The sequence below is a fragment of the Ceratotherium simum genome, chromosome 4 (assembly GCF_057802395.1).
Source record: "Ceratotherium simum simum isolate JZ-2026a chromosome 4, ASM5780239v1, whole genome shotgun sequence".
Taxonomy (NCBI): Eukaryota; Metazoa; Chordata; class Mammalia; order Perissodactyla; family Rhinocerotidae; genus Ceratotherium; species Ceratotherium simum.
In genome coordinates this window covers 44,838,553-44,864,791 of record NC_141903.1, presented here as the reverse complement: position 1 = coordinate 44,864,791, position 26,239 = coordinate 44,838,553, and the positions used below count along the sequence as shown (strand labels likewise).

General features: G+C 38.3%; 1 protein-coding gene across 1 annotated transcript; it reads left to right on the top strand.

Annotated features, from left to right (window-relative positions):
- The first annotated feature begins 1,991 nt into the window (after positions 1 to 1,991).
- Positions 1,992 to 25,936, top strand: MINAR2 (membrane integral NOTCH2 associated receptor 2). Its single transcript, XM_087430310.1, has 4 exons — positions 1,992 to 2,105; positions 2,505 to 2,681; positions 22,061 to 22,297; positions 25,757 to 25,936. The coding sequence occupies exons 2-4, from the start codon at positions 2,517 to 2,519 to the stop codon at positions 25,934 to 25,936; spliced, it is 582 nt and encodes a 193-aa protein (XP_087286436.1). The 5' UTR covers positions 1,992 to 2,105; positions 2,505 to 2,516.
- Positions 25,937 to 26,239: the final 303 nt, after the last annotated feature.

Here is a 26,239-nt window from a genome sequence, read left to right as displayed (position 1 = left end):
AGAACTTCTCAGGGTCTTTAGTGTGAGGACACTGAGCGTTATAAACTACCAGAAGAGAGGGCTGGCCCCATGGCTTAGCGGTTAAGTGCGCGCGCCCCGCTGTTGGAGGCCGGGGTTCGGGTCCCGGGCACGCACCATCGTACTGCTTCTCCGGCCATGCTGAGGCCCCGTCCCACATACAGCAACTAGAAGGATGTGCAACTATGACATACAACTATCTACGGGGCTTTGGGGGGAAAATAAATAAAATTATTTTAAAAAAATAAAATAAACTATCAGAAGAGAATACAGAGTATTTTATGAATATTTTTGGCAACGGAATCCTTTTTTCAGTGAGCACGGTTGATTGGAAAACAGAGCATTAGGCCATTTTTTAAATCAAATTTAATTGGATTTTCAATTTCCAGCCATAATAGAGCCCTTCTTAGGGCTCGGGAAGAGACAACAGTCATCGTTATTTATTGAGTGAAGGGCTTCATGAGGGTCTTTAGACATGACTTATGTGGGGAGGGAAGCATCCAATAGGGCTGCTCTTTTGTAATGTATCATCTAGTGGAGGGGCTCATAAAAGAAAAGTATAAATTACATTATCAAACAAAAGATAGTAAGATGAGAGTGTAAACAAATCATTCTAAGATTTCAAAGGAGGGAAAAATCATTTCCCCTACTAGGGAAAATATGTAAAGGTTTTGTGGAAGGCTAGGTAGACAAAGGATGGTGCCAGAAGGTGGAAAGTCTGAGACTAAACTTGTAAACAGAAAGGGACAGTATACAACCCTCTGGGCATCTAGAGCATGGCGGAGGAATCGAAAGGAAGGACGCCTAAGGAAAACTGAAGGCTCATTTCACCTACCTCATACTTTGGCTAAGGAAAAGGCCTAATCAAATATATTTGGATCTAGATTCTATGTCTCTACTTGCCAATATAGAGAGCCAAAGAGAAGTAAGGTTCTTCTTGAAGATGTGTGTTATTCCCCAAAGAATCTTTCAGGAAAAGCAAACAGCCTGAGAAATATTTGTTCATTAGATGTATTCTGGCAGCAACCAGAAAAATCCAGAATGTACCAAGCACATGCACATACACATGATACACTTGATTCTTGAAACATTTGTGTTTAACTGTTTTGTTATTAACTGTCATTGTGAAGAACCTCTTTCTTTCTCCAGTAAAAGTATTGATAAAACCACCCTGTAAGACAGTGATAGAGTTTGGGTCCAAAAAATTCTTGTAGAAAATGTTGATTGTTTAATCCAGTTTGACAACTATAAGTAAGATTGATGATTTTTTTTTTTTAATACCCACATGCTTACTGCTATAATGAAGGTACGTACTCTTTAGTGTCTTGCTTGATTCGAGAGCATCCTGCCTGCTATATGGCACTCTTCTGAAATCTGTTGCTGGTACATTCCACATGTAACCCTTTTATCCCTGGAGGAGAAACTTTTCTGTTGAATCAGATGGGTTACAAGAGGTGCAAACATGACAAACAACCTATGTCTTTTAAAAACTGCTGATGTGTCCATCCTTCACCTTCTCACAAGTGGGAAGGTTTCCTTTTTCTCTAGATGGAAATCCATATTCTTCCAGTGAGAAGTATGGGTTGCCTAAGGCAGAGTGGCTTGTAGTGAGAGAACTTATCTCCATTCGAGTCATCATCACTTCCTGGTTTAATACACTGTCTATAGCCTCACTCCCCCCTTGGCTCTCCGAACAGCAGATGGGTTCACTTAGGACAGCACATCATCCAAACCCAGCAGCCATGTTCCCCTTTGGTTCCAGCTGTACTGTGTGAACACCAAAACACAGCGTAGGAGTTAATACAGCTCGCAAGAGAGTCAAAGGGACCTCAGATAGTGAATGGGTCAAGGCAGTAAGTTGGGGCATTAAATTACTGTAGCAAACTATAAAGCAAATTCTTGCATTTCCCTACTCTGAGGCTGACAACCTAAATATGGTTAGGTTTCACATGACCCTGAGACTGGGAATCAAAATGAGAAGAAACAAGATCCTGCGTATCACATGTAAGGCTGCGTAGGCAGGGCCAAGTCAGCTGTGTTAGCTCAGCAATGTTCAGAGAGAAAAATTAAATAATGTCTCTCTACAGGTGACCATGTGCTCCAAATTACAGACTTTGACACAAATTCTGGCAGCTTTTATCCAAAGAACGGTTCCTCTTAAACTGTTATTTTTGACTCTATATGGAGCGACTTTAAGTGCTACGCATATCTAATTTCAGCATCCTATTAAATTTAACGTGTAGCCTCATCTGTCCCATTCAAGCACCCTAAATGCTTGTGTGTGTGTGTGTATGTGTGTGTGTGTGTTGTGAGAAAGGTAAGGCAGGGTGCTTCATTGCTCCTGTGTGTTGGTGTGTCATTTCAAGAGTGGCTTCCAAGTACAGCTGAGAGGGCTGGTTTCAGATGCCAGTCGGAGCATCCTCAGGCTGATTAATAATGGACAGGTCTGATAGGAGCAGCTCACTTGCCTTTGTGTTCCACCATAGACGAAGGGAGACATGGATCTCTCTGTTTTGCCAAATAATAACCATCCTGACAAATTCCTGCAGCTCGATGTGAAGTCTTTAATGAGGAACTCAGCCCTTCTCCAGGCCAGCCTGGCGAGGTTTCCAGGTGGGAATTATCCTGCTGCACAGCACTGGCAAAACCTCATCTATTCACAGGTAAGATCTAGGAGCACGTAAATATGGGGGCAGGGGCCCGTTTCTTTCTTGCTCTCTGGCTCTTCATCATTTGTGCAATAAAAAGGCTATAGGGAACAGAGTACAAGGTAGCTGCTCACTCTTGCCATATAGAAAAGGTCTTTCTTCCTTAGCATAAGGAGACTTTCTCTGATTGCTTTATAAAATATGTGAATTCTCCCACCTGTTCATTTCCCTCCGAGCACTAACTTCTCAGCCTGTCTTCATTTAAAATTTTGCCTAGCCCTTATTTTACTCCTTTCCTACAGAATTTTTGAAACTAATTATTATATTTGCAAATAGGGCTCTGGGGGATGGGGGGGACGGGAAATCTACCTCTATCTTTTGGTGTAGTCTAAGCCTAAAGCATCAGAAGCCTACATCATGGGCTCATATGCAGCCTCTGAGACCTTGCTTCCGCCTTGTTTAGACTGGCTCCCTTTCGTTTCATGCAGAGAAGACTCAGACAGCGGAACAATGGAAATCTAATCATTGAAGGAAAGAAAATAGACGAAACTCTCCACCTTGGAAAGGTGTTGGCTATTTTAGATACTCTTATTTTCCACAGGTGTCCATGTGGACAAGATGTAACAATCAGACCTTCAAACCCAAGGCAGACTTTATTTCTTGCTTTCTTCTTTTGCATCTTCCTTCTTTTTGCTGACCAAAAGAGAAGAATAAAACTGTGATGAGTTCCACGTGCTGGAATAAACATAAAGACCCTTACTGCTGCACAGTATGTGAAACAGGAATAATCTTTGTTTTAAGACATGAGGGCTAATGGGGTTGAGGGTTAGTCAGTTTAGAAACAGGAAGAAGCATTTCATTTCAGAACAGATGTGACTGACCTACAAACCCCTGCAAGTCATCAAATCCTTTGGAGTGGTTCAAATTCCCTGAATAGAAATTTGTTTTCTTTTAAGAAACAGTTGCTATTCATGAAGCCTGGTGTAAAGTGACTCCTTTGTGGTGTGTTTGTGGGCTCCTCGGGGGCTTTATCATGAGATCATTCAAAATCAAGTACACTTGAATGATTATGTAAGTGTTTCCTCCTCCTGTAAGAGTTTTAATTTATTTCCATTGTAAGGCAGCTATTATGACAACTGGCTTTTTAAAAATTTTGCATCCTTCCCTTTTGTAATCCTCAAAACTCTTTCGCCCATCAATACACACCTTTTTGACTGTTGTTTTTGTATTTTGTTTAGTTTGAGTTAAATGCAATGAAATTTCTCCATTTTCTTCCTTATTGTTTATATCATGGAATAAAATGATTCAAAAATCAATTCAGAAAACCTTGGCCCTCCTATGCTATGAAGTTTAGTCTAAGAAAACATATCCAATAAATTCCTTTGAGGTTGGAACACATCGATCTAACATCTTTTGTTTGGTACTGGAGTTGACCTATTTCCTTCATGTGAAACTTCACAGTTTAAAGCTCCGTCGAATGTTGTTCCTAAACCTGAATGAAATGCGAAATTTTAAAGGGCATCTTTTTCGACAGGCCTTGATGGGTTGAAATAGTTATTCAAGGAAAAATCAAGAAGGTAAAAATCTGCTAGATATGTCTTTGAATATGTTATTTGTAATTGTAAGCTGCAAATAAACTTGATTTAGTTATCCTTTTACCCTAGAAAGAAAGGCTAAATGACTGCATAAGGTCCAATTTACTATTGAAATAATGCATGGAAGGGGGAGTAAATCAACATAAATTTAGATAGTTGGGTAGGTGCAGCACAAATGATGAGTAACAACAATTATGTTCACTACTTTAGATTGCAATATGTCAATAAGTAATTCTTCTCTACTTGGCTGGACTTAAAATCCGGGAGTCATATATTCATTGGATAAAAAATAAATCTAAAAGAAATGGACATATGAAAGTTGTAAGTGGCTGTAGTGATGCCTGGAAGAAGGCACTGAATATACCAGATGTATTGAGGCATTAGGGATGCATAAGGTGGCAGCTGTTAAACAGCTCTTAATTTAAAACCCTCGCTCTGTTGGGGAGACATGAAGCCAATGGGAAGAACATTGAATAAAGAGTTTAGAAACTTGGTTTCTTGTCTCAAACCCACAGTGAGCCAGTTTGAGAGACATCTAGTATGGCCCTTATTTGTTCCATGCCTCAGTATTTCCACTTGCAAAATTAGGGTAATATTCATTTTATATATTTCCTTAAAAGTGAGAGCAAATAAAATAATATGAGGTAAAAACAATTGGGAGGGTTTCCTATAAGAGTGCAAGAAATATGTATTATTATTATTATCGTTTGCCAATATTCCAAAGTGTGTTGAAATTACCCTTCCATTAGAATTTGGAAAACAGCAGATAATACCACTTGCAGTTTTTGGTTTATACTGTGGATGGAGGTGTGTGTGTGTGTGTGTGTGTGTGTGTGTGGTGGTGGTGGTGGTGGGAAATGTAGTCAATACATCTGTCAAGCTATGTGGCTCAGCAGTAGATTTTATACCTCCATGAAATCCACACAAACTTCAGAGTTGTGTCAGCTTATCCTTTGTCCCACACCAGCCAGGTGCATGGTGTTTGGGATTCAGACTACCTCATGGAACGTCAAAGGACTTAACCTACAAACATTGTCTTCAAAATTGGTGATAAATCAACAAAGATCCCTTCGATCCCAAATATGAAGTAGAATTCTTAAATATATGTATCATATTTCTATCCATGATTTATCTTATAAGCTTTTCTTAAAATCACATTCCACTTTCAGAGGAAATTGAGTAAGCCATTTTTACATGAGCTAAAGCAATACCCTGCATATAGAAAAGCAAGCGTTGATGTTCTCGGGCATGCCAGGAGCCCCGGACACGGTCAGTTCCCTTCTGTGCAGATACACAGGTCAACCGTGTTTGCAGGCAGAGAGTACAAGCAGATATTTCTTGATTCTACTATATTTATATTCCTTCTTAAATTATTTCACTAGAGAAATAAGAAGCTTCACAATAAATTTTACCTCAGTGCAATGAACAAACTTTCCAAAATCTAATGTTTCTGGTTGTTAAAATAATTTGGAGCATGTGTCTGATGAAGGCATTTGGAATTGTATTCCAAATATTTCTGCCAATCCCTTTATAAAACGAGGTAATGAAAGAAAAAAGCAGATTTTTTTCTTAGTTTAAATGATAAAATATGTTTTTTCAGATATTGTGGTGGGCCTTTTTTTTTTTTTTTGATTAGCAGTTAGACTTCAGAATCTTTCAGACTAATCTCTTTGTTATCTTTTCCTGGCTTCCATCACATCTGACTCAGAACCCAGGAGCATTCCATACTAAACCCATGAGCTGGAGTGAAAGGCGAAGGGCGAGAGGTTGCTCTTCCCTTGATCTCTATACAATGTCATTTACTGGGTTTATTTCCTGATCACCTTTCCTCGTTTTTTTTTTAGTCTTACAGCTATCTTTTTCCCTTAAATTCTAATGTCTCTTTTTTTCAATCTCAGGGTTGGGTTTTTTTTGTATGCTATAACTATATTTCTTAACAATTTGTCTCTGAACACATGTGTCATGCCTTCTCTAAGAGTGTCTCTATTCCCAATCCTCTATTTACTATTTGAAAACAACAGCCCTGCATATACAATAGTCTCTCATTTTTAAGTCTATATTTGGGGAGATGTCATAGGACTTTTTGAGGTGCTTAAATTATTAACTAGGAAGTAGACTGAGGAGCATCACTGAGTTGCTCAAGGTTTTACTTGCAAATATCAGAACATGATTTATCAAGTTATGCTAAATTTATGCAGTTCACGAACTCTCCAGTGGGGTCAGAAATTTAGCCTCAGATGGTATGCTGCCAGAACAACACCCAAATTGTCCCACCATACTGCTCTCAAACGAGACCCAAATGTCTCTGGCCCTAAAACCTGTCTTAAAGACACCATGTGTGTTACAATAGCACATGTGGGACTCTAGAGCTCTGGTTACATGGAGGGGAAGGCAAGAGATAAGATTCAAGAGGGGCCTGGGTCGGACCACGAAGGCTCAGTGAGTGTTGTCTGAAATTTTTAATTTTATCTTGAAAATTTTGAAAGGTTGGTGAAAAATTTTAAGCAAGAGGATCACATGATCAAATCTGTGTTTTATAAATATAACCATTCTAGCAATTTGGAAAACAGAATTACTGTGGTCAGTGGGGAGCTGCTCTTGAAGGACAGTTTGTCTATGCGTCCACACAAGACATATACACAAAATGTATTGTTTCCATTATGATTATGATAGGAATTACATTGTATGTATAGATCAATTTGGGGAAAATGGTCAGTATGACCATTTATGATCTTGATTCTTTCAATCCACAAACATGATATATATTTCCATTTATTCAGCTCTTCATATGGCCTTCAATTATGTCTGATAATAGTCCACATAGAAGTTTTGCATACAGTCATTAGGTTTATATATAAATACTTGTAGTACTTATTGCTCTTAAGACTAGGACCTTTTAAATCATGTTTTATAATAAAGTATTTCTCCTATATGCTGTCAATTATTACATATTGATTTTGAATCCAGAAATTGTGCTAAAATCTATTTTATGTAGACTGTAAATATCCCTGTAGGTGATCATGTCATCTGCTGTTTTGGTTCATTATTTACAACCCTTATTCCTTTTATTTATTTTTCTATGCTTAATATATTGCTTAGGGCTTCCAATGTAATAATATATGAATGTTTATGATTACTGACATCCTTGTATTAATTCTAAAACTAAAACAAATGCTTCTAGGGGCTGGCCCTGTGGTCTAGTGGGGTTAAGTTTGGCACACTCTGCTTTGGCAGCCCAGGTTCAGTTCCTTGGCACAGACCTACACACTCGTCGGCAGCCATGCTATGGTGGAAACCCACATACAAAATAGAGGAAGACTAGCACAGATGTTAGCTCAGGGCTAATCTTCCTCAAGCAAAAAGAGGAAGATTGGCAACAGATATTAGCTCAGGGAAAATCTTCCTCAGCAAAAAAAAAAAAAAAAAAAAAAAAAAAAGCTTCTAATATTTCAACCATTAAGTAAACTGTGCCCTGGAAGTTTTTGGCAGATTCTCTTAGTTTAAGAAAATTCCCTACTGTTTCTAGTTTGCTAAGAAAGTTAGCTTTAAATATGTTTGAATATTTTGAAAATCTTTTTCAGAATCTACTGCAAAATTCTGTGTTTTTTTCTTGTTAATGTGGAGAATTACATTAATTTTCCAATATTAAACCATCCTCTTAGTAAAACATCCTTTTCTAGTATGAATCTGTCTTATTCTGGTATGTATAATTTATACATATTGTAGGATTCTGTTCAGCAATGTTTTATTAATGACTTTTGTATTTATGTTTATGAGAGAAATTGGCCTATAATTAAATTACCTTTTACTTATTTCGTGAGTTGGGGAGTATTCCTTGTTTTCCTATTTTCTGGAAGAGTTTGGCTAAGATAGAAATAATCTGTTTAAGAATGTCTGAATGTTAATTACACCACTCCCTTGGCCTAGTGTTCTTAAATTTATGTGTGGGGCCAGCCCTGTGGCTTAGCAGTTAAGTGCGCGTGCTCCGCTACTGGCGGCCCAGGTTCGGATTCTGGGCGTGCACCGACACACCCCTTCTCTGGCCATGCGGAGGCCGTGTCCCACATACAGCAACTAGAAGGATGTGCAACTATGACATACACTATCTACTGGGGCTTTGGGGAAAAAAAAAAGGAAGAGAATTGGCAACAGATGTTAGCTCAGAGCTGGTCTTCCTCAGCAAAAAGAGGAGGATTAGCATGAATGTTAGCTCAGGGCTAATCTTCCTCACCAAAAAAAAAAAATTGTGTGTGGCTGGGGTAGATTTTAAACTATTGATTCAGCTGGTCAGATTATCACAAGTTAATTTAAATTTTCTATTAATTAAGTTTGGTAAATTACATTATATGGGAAATTACCCAACTGCATATAAATTCTTAAAGTTGCTCAGATTATTCTCCTATTACATTTCTTAATTTCTGTTCTGTCTCTTCTCCTGTTCCCTTTACATTTCTAACATTGTGGGTTTGTATTTTTATTTTCTTTCCTGAAAAGTATTGCCCAAGATGTTTTCAATCTGTTTAGCCTTCTTGAAGAAATAGCTTTCAGTGTTGTTAATTCCCTCGATTGTACATTTGGGGTTTTTTTCTTTGTAATATTTATTGATTTCTGCTTCTATTTCATTTTGACTATTTTCTTAGATTTACTCTGTGGCTTTGTTTTAAGGCTTTGAATTTGATGCTTATTACCTCATTAATTTTTTCATTCAGCTTTTATGGTACAAGCATATATGCCTATAATATTGCCTCAAAAAACATTTTAACTCCAACCAACAATTTTGAAATGTAGCATTTTTAATTTTCATTCAATTTCCATTATTATTTCTTTGATATGTTTTTAAAATTTCTACAAAATGTGGTATTTTAAATTATCTCTTTGATATTGATATCTAAATTTCTAATTATGTTTTCTGTAAAGAGCCTGATCCATATAATATTGAGTCTTTGAAATTTGTTATAGAGTCCAGCACATTATCAATTTTTGTAAATATTCAATGTATATTTTTAAAAATGAGCATTCTCAATTGTTTAATAAAGACATCAGTAAATGTCACTTGATCAAATTTGTTGGTTTTATTGTTCAAAACCTCTTTATCTTTAATAATTGTTTGGTCTGCTTGGTAAAAAATTATATGTATAAATTTCTCCTTGTAACTATATTAAGTTTTGCTTTATAGATTTTGAGACTATTTTATGAGATGCATACAAGTTTAGAATTATTATATTTTACTGATGATATCTACCTTTATTCATTTTCTAGCAACACTATATCTAACAAAGTCTTTTACCTGAAAGTCTGTTTTTTCTGCTATCTATATGCTTTCTTAGTGGTTGGTCAGGCTAAGTTATGTTGTGGAAACAAATATGCCCAAATTCTTAGCGACTTAACACAATAAAATGTATCTCTCGGAGTGACGTCAGCATCATGGCGGAGTGAGCTTCCCCCATTGAACTCTCCCCCTCTAAGACACAACAAAACCGACATTCATATTCCAACAGAAGCTATTCACACAACACACGGCACATCTGAGGCACCCAGGCAGCCGTACACCTGAGGACTGAGGTGCTGGAATCCCCAGAGCAAGTAGAAGGAGGTAAGAGGAGCTCCCTTCCTTCCCCATGGACTTCGACCCAGAGACTGAGACCATGCAGCTCTCAGAGAGGGGGAGGGAGCGGCTTGCTGCGTGTAAACTGGCACTCTCCAAGACCCCTCACAGCCCGAAGGGATCCCCCTATGGAGGAATGGAACCATTGCAAAGGTAGTTTCAACAAGCTAGCCCCTCAGGATAGCAGAGAGAACAGCGAGGTGAGAAACCTCTGAGAGCGGGGAGGCGAAAGTAAGTGCCCCTCCCCCATCCGGCCTGCCGGACTGGCACTTCAGCACAGCGGCACTTCAGCTCAGCCCCGTCCCTGGAGGCAGCAGCCCCCAGGTGCCCAGGCCCCACCAGCAGGGGCAGCGTGACCCTGCCGCACCCCCACAGGCAGCGGCCCCCTACTGCCCAGCCCAACCAGCAGCAGGGCGAGCCTGCGCCCCCACGCCAGAGGCAGCAGCAGCTCAGGCCCCACCACGCCACAGCCCCAGCTACTCCAGCTGGACCAAGCCAAGGCCCCAGCTTCCCCGGCTCCACTGTGCCATGGCCCCAGCTCCTTCAGCTGGACCATGCCCCACCCCCAGTTCCTTTGGTTTGACCACTCCCCCCTCAGTTCCAGTGGCTTCGGCTTGGTGTGTGCTCAGGCTCCAGCTGACTTGGTGCCAGCAACTTTGGCCCACCCCACTCCAGTTCCAGCTTCTTTGCCCCAGAGGTGCTCCAGCTCCTCCTTCTTCGGCTCAGCGCATTCCAGTTTCAGCCTCTTTGGCCTAGCGCACTCCAGTTCCAGCTTTTTTGGCCCAGCCGTGCTCCAGCCCCTGCTTCTTCAGCCCAGCGCACTCCAGTTCCAGCTTCTTTGGCCCAGCCGTGCTCCAGCCCCTGCTTCTTTGGCCAAGCGCACTCCAGTTCCAGCTTCTTTGGCACAGCGGCGTTCCAGCCCTTGATTCTTTGGCCCAGTGGCACTTCAGCTGCAGCTGCTTCAACCCACTCACACCTGAGCCCCAGCTGCTTCGACCTAGCTGCGCTCCAGTCTCAACTGTTCCCACACTCCAGCTCCAGCCATTCCCATGCTTCCCCCCAGCAGCCTCGACTCAGCCACACCTCAGATCAGCCAGGGGCTGATGAGAGTGCCAGCGGATTGAGACGGGCCAGAATACACAGCGCTTGACCCCCACCAGCGGCAGCAAGAGGAAACTGCAACCGTATGTTTTCACTATGAGGAAAAGTAAGCCAACACTGACAGGCACCATGCAAAAATATATTAAATCTCCAGACCAAAAGGAAAATGACAAGCACCCAGAAGTCAACCTGGAAAGCACAGAAATGTATAACCTTAATGACAGAGAATTAAAAATAGCCATCATAAAAAAGCTTAATGAAATACAAGAAAACAGAGACAGACAATTCAATGAAATCAGGAGTTTCTTCACAAAAGAGATTGACACTATAAAAAAGAACAATCAGAAATCTTAGAGATGAAAAACACAAGAGAGGAGATAAAGACAAATCTGGAAGCCTTAAGCATCAGAGCTGATAATATGAAGGAAAGAATTAGCAATATTGAGGACAGCAATGCAGAAATGCTCTAGATGGAGGATGAAGGAGAACTAAGACTAAAAAGAAATGAAGAAACTCTCCAAGAAATATCCGACTCAATTAGGAAATCCCACATAAGGATTATAGGTATTCCAGAGGGAGAAGAGAGGGAAAAGGCAGCAGAGAACTTGTTCAAAGAAATAATATCTGAGAACTTCCCAAACCTGAGGAAGGAGCTGGAAATACCAGTGAATGAAATCAATAGATCTCCTAAATATATCAACACGAAAAGACCCTCTCCAAGGATATAGTAGTAAAGCTGGCAAAAGTCAACGACAAAGAAAAAATATTAAGGGCAGCTAGACAAAAAAAAAATAACATACAAAGGATTTCCTATCGGGCTCTCAACTGATTTCTCGACAGAAACTTTACAGGCTAGGAGAGAGTGGAACGATATATTCAAAATTCTGAAGGACAAAAACTTTCAGCCAAGAATACTCTATCCAGCAAAAATATCCTTCAGATATGATGGAGAAATAATAACTATGCCAGATAAACAAAAGCTAAGGGAATTCATTGCCACAAGACCCCCACTACAAGAAGTGCTCAAGAAGGCCCTCATCCCTGAGGAAAAAAAGAGAAAAGGGATTCAATGTTTTGAACAAGGAGGAAAATAGGTCAGCAAAACCAGAAAAGTTGCAGTCCTCTATCAAAATAGATTATAAAACACTTAATTATAAAACCAAAGATCAAGGGAAGGTAAGCACCAAGCATAAATATAACCTCATCATGTTAAACACGAACTCACAATACAAGAAAGAATAAGATATGACAACAATAACTTAGAAGGGGAAGAGGAAAGAGATCGAATTGACTTAGTCTAAGGTAATAAGAGGCCATCAAAAAATGGACTATCACATCCACGAGATTTTTTATACAAACCTCATGGTAACCACTAACCAAATAATCAGAAAAGAATCACACATGATAAAGAAAGAGAAAACTAAGAGAACCCCCATACAGAACTACCAAACTAAATTGGTAGTCTGAAACACACAGGATGAGAAACAAAAGAAATGCAAAGAACTGGGAAAATAGTGATAAAATAATAACAACAAGCCCCCATATATCAATAATTAGCCTAAATGTAAATGGACTGAACTCTCCAATCAAAAGACACACAGTGGTGGGATGGATTAAAAAACAAGACCCAACAATATGCTGCCTCCAGGAAACACATCTCAGCTCTAAAGACAAACACAGGCTCAGAGTCAAAGGGTAGAAGACAATACTCCAAGCTAATGGCAAACAAAAGAAAGCAGGTGTTGCCATACTTATATCAGACAAAGTTGACTTCAAGATAAAACAGGTAATGAGAGACAAAGATGGGCAATATATAATGATAAAAGGGACACTCCACCAAGAAGGCATATCACTTTTGAATATATATGCACCCAATACAGGAGCATCAAGGTACATAAAGCAACTATTAACAAACCTAAAAAGAGATATTAACAACAACACAATAATAGTAGGGGATCTTAACACCCCACTCTCATCAATGGACAGATCATCCAGACAGAAAATAAATAAGGAAATAATGGACCTAAATGAAAAACTAGATGAGATGGACTTAATAGACATATACAGAGCACTCCATCCAAACACAGCAGATTACACATTCTTCTCAAGCACGCATGGAACATTCTCAAGAATAGACCATATGTTGGGAAACAAGGCATGCTTATATAAATTTAAGAAGATTGAAATCATAACAAGCATCTTTTCAGACCATGATGCCATGCAGTTAGAAATCAACTACAAGGAAAAAACCAGGAATGTGACAAAGCTGTGGAGATTCAACAACGTGCAACTAAACAACCAACGGATCATTGATGAAATTAAAGGAGAAATCAAAGCATATCTGGAGACAAATGAAAATGAAAATACACTGTACCAACTCATATGGGATGCAGCAAAAGCAGTCCTGAGAGGTAAACTCATAGCAATACAGGCCCACCTTAACAAACAAGAAAAAGCCTAAATAAGCAACCTCCAACTATGCCTAACAGAATTACAAAAAGAAGAACAAACAAAGCCTAAAGTCAGCAGAAGAAGGGAAATAATAAAAATCAGAGCAGAAATAAATGAAATTGAAATTAAAAAAACAGTAGAAAGGATCAATGAAACAAAGAGCTGCTTCTTTGAGAAGATAAACAAAATTGACAAACCTTTAGCCAGACTCACCAAGAAAAAAGGAGAGAAGGCTCAAATAAATAAAATTAGAAATGAAAAAGGAGAAATTACAACAGATACCTCAGAAATACAAAAGATTATAAGAGAATACTATGAAAAACTATATGCCAACAAATTGGACAATCTAGAAGAAATGGATAAATTCCTAGACTCATACAACCTCCCAAAACTTAATCAAGAAGAGATAGAGACCCTGAATAGACCAATCACAAGTAAAGAGATTGAAATAGTAATCAAAACCTCCCAGGGGCAGGCCCCGTGGCTTAGCAGTTAAGTGCACGTGCTCCGCTACTGGTGGCCCAGATTCAGATCCGGGCACGCACCAACGCACCACTTGTCTGGCCATGCTGAGGTGGCATCCCACATACAGCAACTAGAAGGATGTGCAACTACAACATACAACTATCTACTGGGGCTTTGGGAAGAAAAAGGGAAAAAAAAGGAGGAAGATTGGCAATAAATGTTAGCTCAGGGCCAGTCCTCCTCAGCAAAAAGAGAAGGATTGGCATGGATGTTAGCTCAGGGCTGATCTTCCTCACAAAAAAAAAAAAAATCACCTCCCAAAAAATAAAAGTCCAGGACCAGTTGGCTTCTCTGGAGAATATTACCAAACATTCAAAGAAGCCTTAATACGTATCCTTCTCAAACTATTCCGAAAAATAGAGGAAGATGGAACACTTACCAACACATTCTATGAGGCCAATATCACCCTCATACCAAAGCCAGGCAAAGACAATACTAAGAAGGAACACTACAGACCAATATCCCTGATGAACATAAATGCAACAATCCTCAACAAAATATTGGCAAACCGAATACAGCAAAACATTAAAAAGATCATACACCATGATCAAGTGGGATTTATACCAGGGACGCAGGGATGGTTCAACATCCACAAATCAATCAATGTGATCCACCACATTAACAAAACGAGGAATAAAAACCATACGATCATCTCAATAGATGCAGAGAAGGTTTTTGACAAGATCCAACATCCATTTATGATAAAAACTCTCAACAAAATGGGTATAGAAGGAAAGTACCTTAACATAATAAAGGCCATATATGACAAACCCACAGCCAACATCATACTCAATGGGGAAAAACTGAAAGCCATCCCTCTGAAAACAGGGACAAGACAAGGGTGCCCACTCTCGCCACTCTTATTCAACACAGTACTGGAGGTTCTTGCCAGAGCAGTTAGGCAAGAAAAAGGAATAAAAGGAATCCAAATAGGCAACAAAGAAGTGCAACTCTTGCTGTTTGCAGATGACATGATTTTATATATAGAAAACCCTAAAGAATCCATTGGAAAACTATTAGAAATAATCAACAACTACAGCCAAGTGGCAGGGTATGAAATCACCTTACAGAAATCAGTTGCATTTCTATATACCAACAACGAACTAACAGAGAGAGCACAAGAAGACAATCCCATTTACAAGCAACAAAAAGAATAAAATATCTAGGAGTAAATTTAACCAAGGAAGTGAAAGACCTATACCATGAAAACTATAAGACATTATTGAGTGAAACCAATGATGACATAAAGAAATGGAAAAATATTACATGCACTTGGATTATAAGAATAAACATAGTTAAAATGTCCATACTACCTAAAGCAATCTACAGATTCAATGCAATCTCAGTCAGAATCCCAAGGACATTCTTCACAGAAATAGAACAAAGAATACTAGCATTCACATGGGGCAACAAAAGATCCCGTATAGCTAAAGCAATCCTGAAAAAGAAGAATAAGGCTGGAGGCATCACAATCCCTGACTTCAAAACATACTACAAAGTGACAATAATTAAAACAGCATGGAACTAGTACAAAAAAAGACACACAGATCAATGGAACAGAATTGAAAGTCCGGAAATCAAACCTCATATCTATGGGCAGCTAATCTTTGACAAAGGAGCTAAGGACATACGTTGGAGAAAAGAAAGTCTCTTCAATAAATGGTGCTGGGAAGACTGGACGGCCACTTGCAAAAGAATGAAAATAGACCATCTTCTTTCACCATACACAAAAATTAACACCAGATGGATCAAAGGCCTGAAAGTGAGACCTGAAACTATAAAACTGATGGAGGAAAATATAGGTAGTACACTACTCATCATCAGCCACAAAGGCATCTTTTTGAATTCCATGTCTACTCAGACAAGGGAAACAAAAGAAAAAATAAATAAGTGAGACTTCATCAGATTAAAGAGCTTCTACAAGGCAAATGAAACCAGGATCAAAATGAATAGGGAACCCACCAGCTGGGAAACAATATTTGCAAACCATATAGCTGACAAGGGATTAATTTCCACAATATATAAAGAACTCACACAACTGAATAACAAAAAAACAAACAACCCAATCAAAAAATGGGCAGAGGAAATGAAAGACACTTCTCCAAAGAAGATATACAGATGGCCAATAGGCACATGAAAAGATGTTCAACATCACTAATCATCAGGGAAATGCAAATCAAAACCACACTAAGATATCATCTTACACCCTTAGAATGGCTATAATCACCAAGACAAAAAGCAACAAATGCTGGAGAGGCTGTGGAGAAATGGGAACCCTAATCCACTGCTGGTAGCAATGCAAACTGGTGCAGCCTCTATGGAAAATAGTACGGAGATTCCTCAAAAAATTAAAAATAGAAATACCTTATGATCCAGCTATCCCACTACTGGGTATCTACCCAACGAACCTGAAATCAACGATCCAAAGAGGCTTATGCACCCCTATGTTCATTGCAGCATTATTCACTATAGCCAAGACATGGAAGCAATCCAAGTGTCCATAGACTGATGATTAGATAAAGAAGATGTGGTATATATATACCATGGAATACTACTCAGCCATAAAAAATGTGAAATCGTCCCATTTGCAACAACATGGATGGACCTGGAGGGTATTATGTTAAATGAAATAAGCCAGAAAGAGAAAGAGAAACAGTGCATGATTTCACCCATATGTGGAAGATAAACCAACATACGGACAGATATAACTGTTTGGTGGTTACCAGGTGCTAGGGGGGTGGGGGGTGGGCACAAGTGGAGGGATACACTTATAAGGTGACCAATAAACAATAATGTACAACAAAAATTTCACAATAAAAAAAATATATCTCATTCACGCAAGATCTCATGTGGGTGATATAGCTATCCTAGGGGGCTTGCTTCCAAGTGGAATCCAGACTATTCCTTCTTTTTTTTTTTTTTTTTTGGTGGGGAAGATCAGCCCTGAGCTAACGTCCATGCCAATCCTCCTCTTTTTGCTGAGGAAGACCTGCCCTGAACTAACATCCATTGCCAATCCTCCTCCTTTTATTTCCCTTTTTCTCCCCAAAGCCCCAGTAGATAGTTGTATGTCACAGTGGCACATCCTTCTAGTTGCTGTATATGGGGTGCTGCCTCAGCATGGCCGGAGAAGCAACGCGTCGGTGCACGCCCGGGATCTGAACCCGGGCCGCCAGTAGCGGAGTGCGCTCACTCAACCACTAAGCCACGGCGCTGGCCCCCCAGACTATTCCTCCTTGAGGCTCTACTATATCAGAATCTCTGTTAGGCCTATAGATAGGAAAGGGAAAGAGTAAGCCAATGATCTTTCTAAGGATTTTAGGGGTCAAGCCTGAGTTCTATTAGTCATATGTCTCAATCCAGCTGTTGTATGCCCATGAAGAAAAAACGAGTTTGCCGATCATCTAGCCAGGCTCTGACACAGTCTATCATTCTGTTAAATATAGCTGTACATACATATCTCGTCTTTCCACACATTGCATTCCCTCTTTCCCTAGAGGTACCAATCCCAAAGTGAACCAGTCACTACATTTAGCAGTTGCCCTCCTCCATACTACCCTATAAATTTTGTTGGACTAGGAACAGGATTACTACAGTAATTCTTCCTTTCTGAATGGGAAAAATGAAAGACACAACAGTCACTACTCCAAAGTAATTCTGAGATCCCACTGGGAGTAGTTTGTGTAGGCCTCCTTCTTTGAAGATGGGGAATATTGATTAGGCCATGATTCTGCTTTATAGAAGACCTCCTAATGCACTGTTCTCTATACTCCCTAGTTCCAACCTCTAGGAAGCATCCCTTAGTGCCATATCAAACGTGGACCCTTCTTCAAGACTGTATAGGCTTCAAAGTTTACGCCTATTTATGGATATTTGGAGGTATAGGATTATTGTTGTTGTTTTGTTTATTTTGTTTTTAAATTTCAAACAATCAACAGCTTTTAGGTCTAGGCTTGTGGTTTCTTTGATAACACATTTCTTACAAAACTTAGTGTAAGCTATTTATTAATGTAATCATATCTAGTTACTTGCAGTCAGTTCTGTATGTCAATAAACACACCTAAAGTTCTTTGAGGGCATGGCTCTTAAATAGGCTTTAATGTTTTGCTTTTCTGTCTCCATTTCTCTATCCTTTGGCTCAGAGACAATCACCTGGAAGCTGTCAGGAATAATAGTTATGAAACCACACCCTTAACACAATCTTTACCTCGAGTCACTTCATTCAGCTGAGAAGTTGTAATGGGCTTTTTTGCTCAATTTTTTTTTAATAGTTCTATGTCTTAGTGTTTGGGGTCTATAAACAATCAGATTTTCAACGATAGAAGGCATCAAATTTCTGTACTCTCTCTACTCTCTTTCATTTCCTCTTGCAAATGTCTAATTCGTTTTCTAACCTCATCTCTTTCTTGTATTATAACAATGTTCTGATTTGTGTACATATATACAAGAATCATTATATGTAAAATGATTTTATATATCATATATCATATATATAAAAGCTCTGATTATTTACAAGTATCTCTCCTAGAGCTACAGGTGATTAGATTCCACACATGACACTTATACCAAATGTTTTTCACTGTATGATATGCCTAACCATCAATCCAGCTTCTGATATCCCTTTCATCCCTTTCCATTTCTTGACTTCTAAGCCAATGCTACACATTTGTGGAATTTCAAAATATCACTTTCTGTATTAGGGAGGGTAGGCTAGGCTACACTGTGATGACAAATACTCCACAAAATATCAGTAGCTAAAATGAAAAAAAATTTCTTGCTCATGAAAAGTTTGAGAAAGGGCAGACAGGTTTTTGGGGCAGCTCTTTTGCAAGCAGTAACCCAGGGCTTCAAGTTCTTTCATCTTGTAGCTCTGCCATCTCAGAACCCTTGCTTACAGTGACACAAAAACAGAAAGTGAGGAAAAGTGAGCCAAAAATCTTGTGGGAGATTTCACAGACTAGGCTTGGAAGTGATCTCAGTTACTTTTGTCCACATATCATCAACTAGAAAAGAGCTGGCCCCAATTTAACTTCAAGACAGACTGGGAAATGCAGTCGTCCTATGTGCTCAGGAAGGGAAAACACAATTGATGAGCATTTAACCAGTCACCATAACACGCAGCTCTCATTTGTTTATATTTGCCTGCTATATCTTTTTACATTCTTTCACTCTCATTCTTTCTGAGTCCTTATCTTTTAGGTATTTCTCTTATAAATACTATCTAATTAAATTTAATTTTTAAAATTTGATCTGACAATCTCTGTCACTTAAACAGAGGGTTTAGTCTATTTACATTTAACATGATTATTTCTAAAATTATTCTTTCTATTTCCTCCCTATAGTCTTTGTTTCAGTTTTCTTGTCTTACAGAGTGATCAACTTTCTTTTATCTTTTTTCTACTGCTCTACTGATTTAGAAGCTATACATTCTTTCTCTGCTTTCTAGTAATATCTCTATCCTCTCACTGAAATGATTTCTTAAAATGTCCTAGTCAAAAATACCTGTGTTAAACTTTTTACTGTCTAGTGTTTTCATTGTCTCTTATTTTAAAACTCACAAATTAGTGATTATTATTTCTATTTTATCATAAAATCAATGCTTGCTTAGATTTATATACATATCAATTTTCTTTCTTTTTTCCTTTTTTCTTTCTTTTTTTTTTTTTTTTGCTCAGCATTCCTTCTTCCATCTTAATCTTTCCTTCTCACATCAATTTTCTTCTTCCTGAAGTACATTTTTTAAAGATTCCTTCTTTATTGGCCTATTAATTGTGTACTCTCAGTTTTTGTTTGTCTGAATATGTCTTCTATTTCACTTTTTTATTGAATGATAGTTTACTTATACATAAATGGTATAAATAGTGATTGAAGTATATAAATGATAAATGGACAAGGTAATTGATTAATACAGAAAAGTCTAGGTAAGGTTTGAAGTGTTACTTTTTTAAAATAAATATTTTTAAATGTAAATTATTTTAGAGTCCATCTGACTAAAATAATGGAATTACTATTGAGTTTTCTTTTGGTTAATGTATTCTATCTAGAATGTAGAGTGAAGAGTTGGAATCAAATACATGCTTTTTTTTCTTTCTTAAGCTATTTGAAAAAAGTTATCAAAAAACAAATGAACCTCAACCATAAGTAGTAGTTTTTATCCTGACATCAAATTTTTAATAAAGTTATTCTATTAGTTTTTCCTTCACACGTTCTTCAGACATGAAATTGTCATGCAACACAAAAATAAACGGCACCATGTTCTAGGATAAACCTCAAACTTTCAAGAATATGGTTTAGAATTAAGGGCTTGAATGTTCTTTTTGGAATACATGTTTGATTCTTTTTGCTATCTTTTGTATATTAGTTTTTCAAGGTCTTTATACTTTATAATAGAGTGTATTATTTTTTCTTGACCCCTGAAACTGTATTTTCCTCATTTACAGAGCTTTCTTATTTAAGAAGCTCAAGGAATAATCTAGCAGGCAAAGAAACTGACAAAGCCAATTTGTCAATGTCAGAAGAATTATCCCTCTTCAAAGATGATCAAAGATGTCTAGCCTTGACGAAAAAAACTTTAGTCAGAATTATGCTAAGCTGAAACAATCTAAATTTCATATCAAATTGTTTTTCCTCAATTCAGAAACATATTTTATGAGGTCATCCATCTTAAAGACAAATGCTAAGTCAAGATGATTTATTATTTCATTGTGAACTTCAGTATTATAGAATATAAATTGATATTGAGCAAACCAACAACCTAATAAAATCAGAGAAGATCTCCAAGTTGATCACTAAGTATGCAAAAAATGTATGGATTAAGAAAATTAGGGAAACCTAAGGCCAAGGAGAATGTGAATGGTTTCATCTAGATGATTTTTTTTTTTCGCCTACCAGCCATTTCAGAAGGAAACTATATGTAATACTAGTTTACAACTTAGTTTATAGAAACACATATTTAATGTGACCTATATACCCCAATAGAGGCTGAGGGAATCAGTGTATTCATGATCATAAATATGACTGAGAGGAATATTAATTGCTATTGAAAATTCTCTGTTTCGGAAGGCTGAAATATGTGAGACACATCTATTGAAAAATTGTAAGTTAATGAAATGTGTCACCAGTTTCTAAGGGTTAGACCTAAGTTTTCTGAAGATTAGCTTGTGTGGAATATCTCTCCCTTGATGCCTCATGATAAATGAGGCATCACTCTATAAGCTTTTTGCTGCTTCTCAATTTTATTTGGCCAATGAATAAATTTCGATTTAAAATTTTTCTACCTTCATGATAGTCTTGTAGTCATAAGAAAAAAGAAAAAAACATACAAAATGAGTACAAACTGACCTATGCTGTTAAATTTGGGGTACTGGTTATCCTTGAGCTGGGGAGAGACAGTGACTGGAAGGGAGCATGAGGTATGCTGGTAATGTGCTGTTTCTTGGTAGAATCTTGGGCTTATTTGGTTTGTGAAAATTTATTGAGCTATACATTTATGATATGTGCACTTTTCTATATGTGTATTGTGCTTCAATAAAAAAAGTTTTTAAAAATATGAAAGTAAATATTAGAGCCACCTAATAGCCAGCTGGTCTATAGACACACATAGGAGTATGATGATAAGTTAGTCTGGTCCTCCAAACTGTCTGAAATAGGAGTCCCAAGAGAATTTTAATGAAAGCCAAGGCATATCTATAAAATTCCTTTGAATCTTAACTTTGCTGGATTAATACAGCAATGTTAAATATCATTTTTATCAGTCATGGAGTGCATGAATAGAGAACAAGTAACATATTATATCATAATGCAAGTGAGCTGGAAAAAATGGCTTTGTTCAGAATTCTACTATTTAAATTAAAGAACAGTGTTCTTTCTCTGTAGTTGTAAGATAGCACTTGAATGATTTCTAAAGCTGAATAAGATCACATGCAAAGAAAGTACTCAATTAAATGATAGGATTCTAGGTCAAACCAGATCCTATAATCCTTTCCTCATTCATTGTCCTAAGCTGTTGGGTTTCCAGAAAGAATCAGCAAATTTTCAGGTGCAGTTATTTCACACTGCATTCTCTGCCATCAGTGGCCCATTGGTAAGACAAGCCTTGTCACTGTGCCTCCTAACAGAGAGAAAAGAAGAACATTACTGCTCAGCGAATGAGGGGACCCAGTGCAGAGTGTGCTGTCGCCGCAGATAGACCTCCAGCATCCCTGTCATCGGTTCTGAAGAATAACCCACTATATGGTGACGGAAGTTTGGAGGAAGCTATGGAGGAGAGAAAAAAGAGCCCCTCGTGGACCATTGAGGAATATGACAGGCGTTCCCTGCACACAAACCTTTCTGGGCATCTGAAGGTACTCAAGGCTAAGAGTCAACTCCTTCAATGGATAAGGGAGATCAGTTAAATAATCCGAAAAGAAATGGATGAGTATTGAAGTGACAGGCACTCTTCACTAGATAGAAAATCTCCAGATTTCAGGTTATTTTTGACCTGTGGCTTCCCTTTCTCTCTCCTAGTCAGTATTCGTGTTTATTTATTTGTTTTGAGTTTTAAAATTTCAGCAATTACTGGCATCGGTGTCGTTTAGTGAGGAAGAAATGATATGGCACAGAAGAAAGGTTTACCTGGAAGGTAAAAGGGTTTTGAAAATTAATTTGCTAGATTATGTATGTTTTCCCCTAGTTTGGTGACTGTTGGTGTTCATAAATACTTAAGAATTCCTTATTGTACATTTATTCAAAAATATTTATTAAATACTCTGTCTTAGGCACTGTGCAAGGCAATTCTCATCAGAGATCATTTTCTTCAAGCCCACTCAATGATTTAAGACTGCAGATTTACACTTTGGACATTTTCCTGTGTCTCCGTAACAAAACAAAACAAAAACATTTCAACATAGGAAAAGTATGCAATGAACTCATTCACCCAGCTGAAACCCAACTTGTTTCTCTTTCTTTTTTTTTCCTCGTTGTGTTACTCATTACATGGAAGATCTAGAAATACCTGAAAAGCAGAGAGTGTTGCCCTTTGTTTTCTCAGTGAACTGGATTCCTACCCAGCCTTGGCTTGCCTCTGCCTGCCCTAGTGCCGAGAAGGCCTGACATTTTCCAAAGACCCCTCGTTTAACAATGTATATGTCTTCTAAGCCCCATACCTTAAGCACCTGAAGATTTTTTCTTTTGAAGGGGACAGCATATGTCCCTTAAAATCTGACACTTTAAAATCTCATATGTGCACTCCTTGAAATATCTTGTGGTCCTGAGTCTTTGAAGATTCTTAATCTCCTAGTAAATTAATGTATCTCCTCCTTAATGCAGCCTCTTTTCCAGAGAAGTTTCCATAACAGATGCTCCCTCATAGCAACAATATTCTTGTGTTTTTTATCAGTAGTCTGAAGATCAGGACCTCTAAGTCACCTTCTACCATTAGGAAAAAACATACTGATTTATTTCACAAACATTTCTTGACTGTGTACCAGAGCCTCTTCTCTTCTCCTTGTTGTTTACATGAATGACAAGGGGACTATAAAGATGAATATTACTGTCCCTGCCCTCAAAAAATTCATCTAACTGAACAAAGTAACAAACAGTAACTATAAAACAAGATAGAGGAAGTGACAAGATAGAGGAAGAGAATAGTGACGAATAATGGTAGAACGTGCTGTGCAGATTCAGAAGAGGACAAATTCACGTTGGATTATAAAAATACTTCAGAAAAAAGTTGCTTTATGCTGGGCTTGAAGGATGTGTAGAATTCCAAGACATAGATGGTGTGCGTGAGTGGAGAGGGCCTTCTGTGAGGAGTAACAAGAGAAAAGGCACAAGTACAAGAAAGTGAGAGGGTTTGTCAGAATAATAAGTAGTTCAGTTCTGCTGGAGCTACAGTTTAAGTAATAGAATAATAAAAAGATAAGGCTAAAAAACAAACTAAAAGAAAATGTTCAAATGTAAGGCTAAGGAAATTGAACATTATTGGCAATGAGTAGTAATTTTTGTTGGATAATTCCATGAGTTATGTCTAGGAAGATTGAACATGAATATGAAGGATGCATTTAATTGCTTTACTGAAACCAAGGTCTGCCCCCTCCTCACCCATCCTCTGCACGCACACTCACTCATCTCAAAACAATGGCCCCTCAGGCGAGAGGCCAGTTTACAGACCTCATGATGCTATTCTTCAGCACTAGATTTTTTGAGGAATGCTTCTGGAAGTCAGGACTTTTGTTTTAATTAGAATTTCTTTCTAAATCTCATTAATTCAACTTCCTTCATCACCATCCCTATCCATATCTCATAATTAGCAGACAGAACCCCTAACTTATTTTCTGAAATCTTTTCACCACTTACAGGCTGTAACATTTCCAAGTGCCTTTGGCCACTCCAATTTTTCTAAATTACTAAGAATTTATAAATAGGAAAGGAGAAAAGAAGCCCCATATTTGGTTACTGAGGCAAGCTATAAGCAGAATGTAAGGGAAGATGATCTCCATTATGGAAGTTCTTACTGAAGAATGGAGGCGTTAAACTTGCAGGCAAAGTGCAGGCCTCTGATTAGGACACAAACAAAATGAAGGACAAGAGTAATGTAGACAAGGATTTTTAAATCCTCTATCCTGCACAGGTCATCCAAATTTTATTTTAGTATTTTAGCTTTTCTAACACTAGGAAGTTGCAACTAGTAACAATGTGATGGAAGAACTGTATTGCCATCACCAGAATCCACTCAGCTTCCTATATACATGCACATTCTTCTCCCAAGACTGCACCTGTAAGTCTGAAGCTAGTTCATTGACCCCTGCAGCTGGCCATGGAAACTGGCTGACTTTAGGTCCACTGAGACTAGAAGGCAGAGAAAGGGTGGGCAGCCTGGCTGCAAGCCATTGCAATGATCCAGTTAAGAAATGATGATGCTTGAGGTGGATTTGTGAAAACAGAGATTCAGCATTAACCATAAATTTGTTATATGCTTACTGGATGCCAGGCATGGACACTGAATCTTCAGCACTGAAACATTGCAGGAGATAGTAGGAGAAGACGTATTTTTTTTTAACTGTATGCACAGTAGAGTTTGCAGGTGATTTATTGGACATAAGAGATGAGGTTGAGTCGCAGACAATTCTGCAGGGCTGAAAGGAAAATGAGGCTGGTGAAAGAAACAGAAATGAGGAATAGGAGCTGATGTGGGGAAGGAGATATCGGGTCCTTTCTTCAGGAGGTCAAACAGTGCCAACGTTTCTGCATGCCAACGTGCTGTTGCCCTCTGCAAGGAAGACCAGCAGGCCGAGAAGCATGCAAGGGACCCTTGACTCAGTCTTACTCCTCCTTCCATGGAAGTCAGCTTCTGGATTTACTGAAAAACTCACCAGACACGCTTATCCCTTCCATGCTGACAAAATCAAACCTCTGAGGCTCATCGAAAGCAAGGAATTTTAATTTTATTTCAACTCACTAACCTGATTGATAGGCACTGTTTATGAGATGTAAGGAACACTAAATTGGCTAAAACATGACAGAAACACTCTGTGACCCTCCAATGTGAGTAAATTCATCAATAAATCATGCAGGCCTCCTAATGAATTCTCTTGCAGACCTGCAGATTGGAGCTGCAGGGATCCCAGTCAGCTGGGAGGCTGTGCTGTGTCTTTGTGCTACTCAGGGAAGACTGGCCTCTCTTATTTGAGCCATGACATATAACCCTCCCCCAGGACGGTGTGAATATGGACCTTCAGTGCCTCTGACAGTGTCTTGTTCTGCAACCTCAATGAGTCTGTAACACTGATTGATTACTGATTGATCCTATTCTCCATGTAATTTTCTTTTAGGAAAATCCTAATGACTTACGGTTTTGGTTGGGAGACATGTACACACCCGGTTTTGATACCTTATTGAAAAAAGAAGAGGAACAAGAGAAGCATTCCAAATATTGTCGTATAGGTCTGATTTTGCTCCTTGTTGCCTGCATCTTGGTTTCCATAGTGACTGTTAGCGCTTTTTTCATCTAGAGAAACCGCCACAGACCCTTTAAATTTCTTAAAAATCTTTCTAAATAAACATTTGCAAAACAAACATGTTCATGCAGTGTGAATGTATTGTTGATTGCACAGTTACATGTAACTGTCTTGTAGAAATCAAATGTTGTCTGAGATATGTTGGCTTTCTCTACTTTCTTCTAAACGTTTGTAAGGATTCCAGTCTGAGTTTTGTCCTTTGGGAAGCAGGAATGCTGGCGATTAAAACCACAGAAAAATTACTCTACATAACCCAAATTAAACACTTTGAAAGAGAATAAAAGAGCACCAACAATT

Coding starts and splice junctions, on each gene's coding strand:
- MINAR2 (XM_087430310.1), top strand. CDS start 2,517: ATGGATCTCTCTGTTTTGCCAAATAATAACCATCCTGACAAATTCCTG. Junction 2,682..22,060: donor AAAACCTCATCTATTCACAG/GTAAGATCTAGG, acceptor GCCTCCTAACAG/AGAGAAAAGAAGAACATTAC. Junction 22,298..25,756: donor GGCATCTGAAGGTACTCAAG/GCTAAGAGTCAA, acceptor ATTTTCTTTTAG/GAAAATCCTAATGACTTACG.